This window comes from Aphis gossypii, chromosome 1 (assembly GCF_020184175.1).
Source record: "Aphis gossypii isolate Hap1 chromosome 1, ASM2018417v2, whole genome shotgun sequence".
NCBI classification, from domain to species: Eukaryota; Metazoa; Arthropoda; class Insecta; order Hemiptera; family Aphididae; genus Aphis; species Aphis gossypii.
This window is the reverse complement of record NC_065530.1, coordinates 70,316,005-70,327,378: the sequence shown is the minus strand read 5'-3', so window position 1 is coordinate 70,327,378 and position 11,374 is coordinate 70,316,005. Positions and strand designations below refer to the sequence as shown.

The following is an 11,374-nucleotide window of genomic DNA, read 5'->3' as shown; positions in this document are numbered from 1 at the left end:
AACACAATTTAAAATAATCTAAACCCACTACGCAACGGTGTTCAATATCAGAGTCATAATTGATAACATAGCCCATAGCTAATATATAATACGAGTATATTATGTTTACCTATTAGCAATTTATTTCATATAGGTAATGAATATTGACTCGTAAGTTTTAGAAACGAAGGCTTAAATTATTATTTGATTGAAACAAGAGTATAGGTACTAAAGGTATTGTTCAATTTTTTTATACCCTTTTTATGAATATTGATATATTATTATGAAAATATGCAATAATATGTGGTAGTAAATAGTAATTTTATAGGTAATATTATATTATATTCAATAACAATATTTATAAGTCATGATATTTTCGAATAAATAACGAAATATATTAATAATTATAATATATAGAAAAATAGGAACACTAAAACTCAGTCCGGTCACGGATCGATCAAAACTGTAGTAATATACTAAAATATAATGGTTCTTTTAACAGTAAACGGCATTATATTAATAAAAAAATATTGAAGTTTTAGAGTATATTTTTACATAATTTGAATCAATTACCAAATAATATTATTGAAAAAAATTATATTTTTATTAATATCGTTTTTCGGTTGTATATTTTTTGAATGGAGATGTACAGTTTTGATTTCATATTCTGGAGATTGAATATTTTTCCGAGAATTTGATATAATATACAATTTTAATTTTGAATGATAATTAATTCTGAGTATTTAAATTTAGATGAGTAGACCAACATTTTTTTGGGGGTATTTCTGTTTAACTGTGCTATTTTGCTATTTTATTCTATTCTTTTAAACGTAAGCATGAGTTTAAAATTCTATCAGATATAATTATGGTACCGGAGTTTTAAAATTATATATTTTTTTTATCACAGTAAATTAATCAAAAAACAAAAATAACAAATCTGTTTTAATAAAGTTAAAATAATACAAGGTTATTAATACATTTTAAATCGTTGGGGAGTAGAACTAGTAGAAGTTTTGAAATTATTTGAGTTGGTTAAGTTGTGGTTAATTTCCCCCAATTTTTGTTTAACAGGTTATTGTATTATTATGTCGATTAATCGAAATCAATAAGAATTATTATAAATTATTAGAACATATATTTTTAACTTAAATTGTTCTGGTTAGGTTTACCATTATTACGTTTAGGTATTTTGTAATTTAGACTTTAATCTGAATATTTTACATGCTATATTTATTGGTCGGCAATAAATCCATCAATAACTTATGTAATTGTCTACACATGCTAATTTATGCGTATTATATGATTAATTGTACTTTTAACAGTAATTTATTATTAAACACCACACAATCGTATATATAAATATAAATATATAATATATATATGTAATATAGATTTATAAAAATAGAACATGCAATTTTTTAAGTGACATTACAATTATTCACGGTTGAAATCGACGTATTGATAAAAAAAATACATGTATATCGTACTACTTATTTATAAAAATGAATCAAAATTTTATAATAGTCTTGGGTTTTTTTTTTATGTTTTTCCCACTTCTTTTCATTATTTTGTGGCATTATTTTATTATCTAGTAGCGAGCTTCTTGGTCTATTCAGTTAACACTAGGTATATTCATGAAGAAGTATGTGTATTGCATACAACACCTCGATGTAGATCTTCATTAAACGTTAGTTTTCTATTCGTCAGTTGTAAGTAAAACTATTTATTATGTATATTGTACATAAGGTTTATTTTTAATTTTATTTAAGAAAAAAAAAACAATACATTTAAGTCATACATACATTGAATATGATATAAAGATATAAATATACCTATATTTTTTTTTTATAAATACAACATTTTTAGTTTTGTACACATATTGAAAACTTCTAAATTTATTGTGAGAATAATATTAAGTAGTATAATATTGATATGCTATAAATAAAATAATTTATATTTAATTAAAATAAATCATATTTCATTTTCGCATTTTTGATTAAAGTATACAATAATTTAGTAAACCAGGTTTTGAGAGTAAATAATAAGGTTTAATTAGAAGAATTACATTTTTATATCTGATTTCTGATTAACATTTAAATGTAATTAAAATTATAATTAATTATTTGATATAAAAAATTATTGATCAAAAAAATAATAATAATAATAATTAACAATTTTTCACTAAATTTTGTAAAACCATGTAAAATTATAATTTCATGCACTAATTATTATCAAATAAGCATAAAGTAATAATTTTAGAGGTAAATATTTGAATTTAAAGATTTATATTTAATTTAATAATTGTATACTAATGATTGATGAAGAGTTTTGAAACTTAAAGTTACCGAGAATCAATAGTATAAGTTTACGTAACTAAAATTAAATATTCTAAGTTGTTGGTTTTTGTACTGACTCGTGTAGTACTTATTGTCTTATGTATACATTTAATAAAATTATAAGATCTTAAACATTATACATAGGTATATTATATATTTATATTTATTTAGGTACTTAATGAATTTATATATGACGTATTATATAGGTACGTTTATAATATATAAAACAAATGATTTCATTACAAGTATTTGTTATTTTTTGGAACTGTAATGATATTGAACTGTTTAATAATTGATTGAGTTCAATAAATAAATAAATAAAACTTAAGAGATACGTAGCTAATATTTATAATATTTTAAAGTACGGATTAACATAATAGTTTAAAACTCCATCATTCTGAGTGGAGTTAGTATGTATAGATTTTTCAATTGAGTGAGTTTAAAAATGAATAAATTGTGTGTAATCATGTTTTTGAAAGGAAAATGTACTTATGTTTCGAATTTTAATTGTAATCGAAATTTGTTGTAAATAATTAATTCAATTAGTTCAGTGGTTTTTGATTTCTTACCTAACAGTAGCACCCACATAGTACCAAGTAGTGCAATTGTAGTAATTGCGTTGGTTTTACTTGACCTACAGGGGGGTTTATATATATTTGGACAAGGCTCGTCACAAAATTGTATTATTATTATTTAGGTACTTTTATACTATGATATGTAAAAGAAACACGGGGAATGAGGATAAGTGTTGTATTAATTTTTTTAGCTTTAATATTTAGAAATTAAAATTTGATGAAACATCATGGCTGACAACCTCCAGGATCTAAAATTAATTTTGGGGTGAAGAGGGGCCTACATTTATAGTTGAACTGATTCATAGAAAATTTGTGGATGCTACAGTTACCTACTTAATTTTTAAAAATTTAATACAAGGTTATGCATACATTATCTAACAGCAATTCATATAATATATTGAAAACACAGCCACATTTTTTTTATATATTCAAAGTTCAAATCTTGACCAAATTGGATATTCAAACGTTAAATAACAATTTTAATTAAGTAGATTGAAATTTTTATCCATTATGAAATCGTATATATTATTATTCTTTTTTATACACGATGAAATTTTTGAAAAATATTTAGATTCACACACACCACCACACCACGGAATCAGTTACTTCTGCTATAATACTTTGTAGCTTAAATGATAACATTTTAATTAATAAATTGAAAAACAATAATATGATATCGAGAAAGTTAAATGAAAGAATATAAACATATAAATATTATGTTATACTATAATTTAATCATTAAAAAAAAAATAATAATTTGTTTGATTATTAAGATTGGATTTTACTATTGAGATATTCTTTATTTCAACCATTTTAGAAGCTTAGTTTTATGTTATACTTTTTAAATTTGAATTTGCATACTCAATACTTCGTGCATAAGAATACATAATTGAAGATTCTATATTTTTAATTATACTTTGAGGAATTTTGTTGTGGATAAAGGTTAAAAATATTACCAAATAATGTGTTCAAAATAAGTCTAATTTCTATATGAATATTATTATGTACAGTCCGGTGTTATTCAAATTTAACTTCATTTTGTTCTTTTAATAGTTATATAATATTTATCATATTTTTCGTTTTTTTCATTATACATACACTATACTATTTATGCTGTTTTAAAATAACCAAAAAATAAATATAAATCTCGACTATATATTGTTCAATAAAACAAAGAAATTATTTATACAATAAATTACCAAAAGTTGTACGAATTAACTAGGGTATTTTATGTGTAGTTTTGCGACGACCATATTAAAATGCACATAATATGAGTAATACTGCGTTTAGTTTTAAAGGAATTATAAAAAATATTAGGAGAAAAACAAGTTAGTCCTTGATCTTTAAATAATAATAAAAAAAATACGATAAATTCACATTAGGTGGATAGGTAATTGTAAAATGGAAAGAAACTATGTACATTTTTTTTAGATATTAAATCAATGAATAGAAAACATATTTGTTTTTTTTTACCCGATAACTATAATATAAAACCAGTCGAATAAATTATTCTTAACTTAAAATGTACGATCTCGGTGCTTGGTCCAAAATGTATATTGATAAATATTTCATGTGTGCATATTGGCTATTATATCAACAAATTCTTAAGAGATTATTCAACTGAAAAGATTATTGGTATATATATGTATGTGTGTATATACCATGAACTGTTTTTTTGTATTATAGCTTAAGACTTCAATAATAAAGGTCATTGGCTTACCTTGTTTACAATGTATGCACTATGCACGTGGTAGATATTATTACTGTAGATGCGGAAAAAATAGGTAAAACAATGAACGTTTTATTTTTTTACCATCCCAATGTTGTCGAAGACCTTGATACTTTATTAGCAGTACATTGCACATGCAATGATTATCCAAGATTGGTTTTTAGAGGGTTTAACTCAATTTAGACTTTTTTTAAATAAAAGGGTTTAGTATGAAAAATAATCGCTATTCAAAACGTTTTAAGGTAATGGACCACATAGTTAAATGAATAATTAAAGCAGTTTAAGTTAAAACTATTACTATAAACTATTAGCGTATATTTTCAGAAATATTTAAATTATTATTCATTTTTAATTTTATAAATATAAGTTTAATATCCAATTTTTTCAAATAATTTTTGTATGGAACGGACGTTGAAGTCTCTTTGAATCTTCTTTGAATCTTTTATAATATAAAGTATTCAAATGATACAACTATAAGTATAAATATTGTAAACATGAGTTTAATTTTTTGATTTTTTTTATATGTACCTAATGAGCATTTAGTTTTTCATATTTTAAAAAGAATGTTAGCGTAACAGTGTATTTATTTTTATACAATATATGTGTATGCCATAGGGTGTAACTTGTTAGGTTTATGTAGATTTACACATTTTTAAAAATCTTATTTGGTTAGAATTGGTATACTACATTTTAATGAACCGTTAAATCAAAATAAAGAGGATAAGTAGGTATAACCTGCCGTGTCAAGTGTACCTACCTTGTCACTAAAACGGTCGTATTAAATTTGAATTTAATGATAAACTATTGCATAAAAAAAGCTGAGCGGTGATGTTTTATATGTATCTAGTAATAGCTTATTTTTTATTGTGATTTATATTGTTATTATAGTAATTTATTTTACTATTATTGTGTTACTAATAAATGATAGGTTAAATTTAATTTTGTCGAAAACATAACATTTATTTTATTATAAATTATTATAATACCATATATTTTTGAAATTCCATTGTGATTAGTATTTTGTAATAATTATAAATGAAAAAATATCAAGTACAGACTAGTAATATTTTTGAATTATTTACATCAAAATAGCTATTTTATTGCTTAAATATTTAATTTCTGTAACATTTTAACTTTGTAATATTTTAAATATAACATTTCTTTAAAAGTAACTGTGTTTAAATACTTTTAACACGTCAGTAAAAACTATGAAAGCCTTGTATTTAATTTTCAAACATTTTAATTAAGTCTAAATATTTTTATCAAAATGTATAGTAATAAAACTAAAAAAAATTTCAAAATTCAAATATCTATAAATAAAACTTTGCAAACTTCTTAAAACTTTTATTAATATTGTAGTAAATTATAATTAAGTGTAAATGGAATGTTTCAAGTTTCTATAAACAATATTTTTTTTAATAAAGTAATCAAAATTTGTTAAAAATTAATCGTTATTGTAATAATATGTAGGTACATTTGAATCTTGCAATGTCGTAAAAATATGTACTTCAAATTCGCTGATTATAGAATTGTATTATTTAAATATTTATACATTTTTAAAATTTATTTTAAATTCACTTATGAAGCATCTTGTATCAAATTTTTATAATTTTTATGAATTTTGTATATATTTGAAATTTAAACGCTATTAAAATAATTAAAACTATGTCAATATTTTTTAAATATGAAAAGCACAACTTAGGAGAAACATTTTATTACATTTTACTATGATTTTTTACCAAAGAGTTATATCGAACAAAAATTAAATAATAACTAAAAAAAGCGTCAACAAATTTAAGTATTTATTAAGTATTTATAATTAGCAAAAAATACATTAAAAAATGATTTAATGTCTATATGATAATATAAATATTTTATAACGATTTCAAATCTTAATGATAATTTGGTTTTAAATAACAAGTAAAAAAATAAAATTGATTAAAAAAATTTCCGTTTTTCCTTAATATTTGATCTAAAAACGTGATAATTAGTTTTTATATTCATGAATAAATAATATATACTGATGTGAGTTTCTGAAATTATTTATAAAGGTTTAATTTAAATAATGTATTTGATTATAATACCTAAATATTTGTTAATTAAAGATCTAATTCGATTTAAATCTTATTAGTTTTACACTTCAACATACCTATAATAAAAAAAAGAAACAACCAATAAGCCATTGAGTAGCTGAGTCAGCTATCGAAGGATAGTCTCAATAAAAATTTTAGTTTAGAATGACAATGTTTAACTGTACATATATACATTTTTTTGTATATTTATGTTGTTTTGTACTTCTTCAGAGGTTAAATATTAGATTAGTTAGGTTTAATATGTGCCTATACATTAAAATATGAAAATAATATTATGTTTCATTAAATAATTAAATTTCATATTTAAAACTTTTCTAAAAATTAAAATGGTATCAAGATTTCAAGATTTTATATTTTAGTTTAAATTAATTTAAGGGGTATATTATATTTATTTCCGAACCAATTTATTTTGTAAGTTGATTTTTATATGACTTAATGTTAATGCCATCTATGCCGTATTGCCGTGTCTAAACGATATAGATATAAATAGATATAGAATGATAAAAAATATGATTAAGATGTTAAAATACTTGAAATAATATATTTTTTTTTAGAACGATATTATAAACTGTTTCAGTATAATTAATTCAAAGTATATAGTGGTCATATAAAACACCCTGAAATCTATTTGTGAGGGGGAAGATGTTTTTTATAGAGAAGGGGATTTAATATAATTTTTTTCTTTTTATTAAAAAACATAATTACAATATATGCATTTATTTGTACAATAAGTTATTTTTATATTAGATTAAATAACGGGAAATTACAGGGTGGGAAGGTATTCAGTAGTACCACCCGACTCTTTAATAGAATTTATAGAATAAAATATAGCCGGTTTTAATGTAGATACACAAAAAACTCGCATCACCATTGTCAGCTTGTTTCCTCTCACTCAGTTATGAACCTATAAAAGACTGATTGACCTAAACCAAATTATCATTAGTATAAAATATTATTAAACGCTATACGAAAAGTTGTTTTTCTTTAAAAAATATTGTCCAATTTATCTGGAATAGAACATCTTATCTAATGAATAAACAAATAAAAGGTATGTGAATACATTTAAACATTTATTAGTTACAATGGTAAATAGTAAACTTTTAAAAAAAATTATTATTAACATTTATTTGAGTAAATAATTTTTTTTAAGTCTTATGAAACATAATACATCGGTACGTGTAGACACGTACCTATTTTACCTAGTATGAACGATTATAACACAGTATACGCATAGATATTTATTTATATAACTGTAATATAAATTATTGTATTCTAAGTCACTCATAGTATTTTATTTTTTTATTAATAGGTTATCATCATTCTATCTCTAGTTATCATAATATTATTATTTATTTGTTCAATATTAAATTTTAATATAGGTTGATTTATGTAATTGTATGATCTAAATTCTATTAATGTTGATAAAGCTTTTAGGTAAGATTTAGATAGATTTAAGATTAGATATTGATTAGTTAAAATATTTGTGATATGAATGAACCAACTCTCATAGGTATATCGGTATTACAACAGTTTAGATAAGTTTTTTACAATAGTTAAATAAATATAATAAAAACACATGCTGATTAAATTTGTGGGTACATGGTTTATTTTTGAATTCCGTTCATAATTATTCATTAATATTAAAACAAATAATAACAATACTATAATAATATACTTATATAATTTATAGAAAATAATATATATATAAATGTAATAACTCAATCTGATACATACCATTTACATATATTTAATTTATTAAGTCCTCAACTTTTAAAAAGATTTTATTTTTATTCTATCTTTTCTTTTATTTAAATATTATTTACTCTATTTTTTTTTTTTTATATGTTCAATAATACAATTTGTTTGATCATGTATGAATGTAAATTTTAAAGTTTAAATTTATGATGAAAAAAATCTAATATTCACATTGTGATGACAACATTTTTTTTTAATTTCATTATATAAATCTAACTAATCTACTAATCTTATTTTGTGTTAATAATTTAATATTGCTATTTCAATTTGAAGAATTATCTAGGTTATACATTTTTTAAGTATTATAGAAATTTTTAATTACTGAATACCTATAACGAAGAATAATCATAAAAAAATGTTTAAATACATTTTAAATATTTAGTTTTTACTAGTAGTACAGAGAATAATTATTTTTAAATTTTTTTTAAGTTTTTAAAAAGTATTAACTTATTTATAATTTTTTTTATAGAATATAAGATACTTAATTTTTTTAAATTCAATTGTGTTGAGTGTAAAATACTACCAAGTATAGTATATAAGGTATATATTTAACCAGGACTTGAATTAAGAAAAGATTCAAAAAGGTATGCAAAGTGTAAAAAACAAAGTGTGTGTATCTTCTAATAATAAAATGTCTTATTGATAAGGATTTAAATAGAAGGGCACCCATAAATATATTAAAAAAAAAAAACTCCATCTCCTCCCGATTCTCTAAATCTAATTACTGCGTTTTAATACTAATATTATTTGTTTATATAACATAATATTATGATGTAGGTATTTGTTAGAAACAAAAATTATTTTATCATACATCATAATATTATGTAAATATTTATACAGTGAGTTTTCTTGATTATTGAAATGATAGGCAACATAATAAGCTTTAAAGTATTTTTATAATCAAATGTATTGTTAAAAAATAAAACTGTTCATTATTATTCGGAAGATTATAGGATGCATTCTAATATTGGCTTGCTAATTATAGTTAAAATATTTACTTGGGCAAGTTAAAGTGAAGATAAACGGGGTTGGGGGGGATATGATACAAAGTCAATAGTGATTGCTGATCATTGAATAATATTTTATGGTTAACATTAATATCAAAACTATACCTAATAAGTACAGAGTATTAATAAAACCAGGCATAAATTACTAAGACTCTTGAAACAACTCGAAAAGGCTGTTTACTTATGTCTACTGATAAAATAATAATTCTTTTAATTAAAAAAAGGTAGGCAAGTGAGAAATGCTCTGCTGTAAATTAGGTGTCGAGTGCGTTAAATTTGAATCCAATGATATATCATTGTAAATGATAAACAATGCTGAACGGAGACAGTCTGTCAGACTGTATTACCTAGACACTAAGTATACTTCGTGATATCTTTTTTTGTTTATATGAATAGCACGATAGAAGTGATAGCGCTATCTTAATTTGTTATTCATTATTTTTTTTTGTTAATTTAACTTTTTAATCAGGTCACGATACCAGTTCTTTTTGAGCTTTTTTGGGAGATTCCTTGGAATTGTGAAAGTGGTGGGTTAGATATAAGGCTACGAGGTGGTTGATATGAGATAAGAGCTTGGAGTGGAATCTTTGGTAAAAGATTACTACTTCTTTATGAACTGTTTTAATTTTTAGATCGGTATGTAATGTCGGGTTTGAAATATAAGGTGGCAAATTGGTGGTTTTATGAATTTATTTTGGAAGATTTGAATTTTTCAATATTGCTCCAAAGCTGGAGACTATAAGTCCACATGGGCTTAAACCGGGATTTACAGATTAGGATTTAATTTAGTGTGCTTGTTGTTGATTTTTCCTGATTATAAAATTTAACTTAAGACATATTTTAGATTTGACTCCCTTAATGTATAGATTATCTTAAATTAGTTATTAAAAAGCATACACATTTTTAAAAAACTAGATACATAATTTTAAAATCAATATATCAACGCTTCATTCAAAATCTAAAATTAGTTTAATCTTAAAGTGGTTACTATAGTATCATTTCACTTTATAATAAAATATTATATTAAATATTTAAGTATTATTAACATTAATAATTAAATTAATGCTGTATTATATTTGTAATAAATTAGTAGATCTGTAAGTAGTGTTTTTGTTAAAAATGTTTGTATTGATAAATTTGTTGGTGGGTATGGTGAATTTATTTATACCTACGCATGGGCTCTAAATTCTAACGAATAATTTTTAAACCATCCATAATATTTACCAGGAACCCCACCTACGAGGAAAGCTAGGTATTACATTTTACATCCACCGAAAAAAATATGCAATTATATAACATGTAATTTTTTATTATTTATTTTAAATTTTAACTTGATTCAATCTTGTTAGGTATTTAGTATGGTTAGTAGTTACTACTTACGAGTTACTAAAACATAAATTGAGTACTGTGAGTAAAATACACTAACTAATTAGCTCCGTGCTCAGCCAAATTGAACTGAAAATTATGTAAATCTTAATTTTGTTCAAGTTTGGTTGATCTTTACTTTTGTCTTTGCTTGTATTTTGATTTCGTAACATGTTCTTATGTACAATTTTCATTCCCTTCATGCTTTGGAGAAAAGTTTGTTGATATATTTTAGTAATCAGCTTTGTGTTGTTTCTGATTTAGCAATCCAAACACTTGTTATCTCATTAATCATGCAGGCTTCCCGAATGTAGGTAACACATATATATGTTTCGGTATTACTGCCAAATAATTTTGAATCTCTTCTCACTATTCTCTATTTTATAATTTATTAAAGATTAATGATTGTGTGATAATAATGCGAACTACATTGATCAAAGACTTAAGTTTCATTTTGTTATTTTAAAATATTAGCATATTTATCTAATCATCTAGATTTTCATTTACCATTTTATACTCGGTTTAATCCATAAAC

The 11,374-nt window shown here is 22.5% G+C and overlaps 1 protein-coding gene across 2 annotated transcripts in view; it reads left to right on the top strand.

Moving 5' to 3' along the window:
- The first annotated feature begins 1,611 nt into the window (after positions 1-1,611).
- LOC114125145 (follistatin-A) overlaps positions 1,612-11,374 on the top strand; it is a 72,630-nt gene continuing 62,867 nt past the window's right edge. The window contains exon 1 of one of the 2 annotated variants that reach the window (XM_050210963.1): positions 1,612-1,688. Coding sequence is in view for 1 of the 2 variants with exons in the window: in XM_050210962.1 (XP_050066919.1) it covers positions 7,742-7,760 (19 nt within the window). In the remaining variant the exon portion in view is untranslated. Of the gene's footprint in view, positions 1,689-7,726; positions 7,761-11,374 lie in introns of those variants that run through there. The other variant, XM_050210962.1, reaches the window with a different exon arrangement.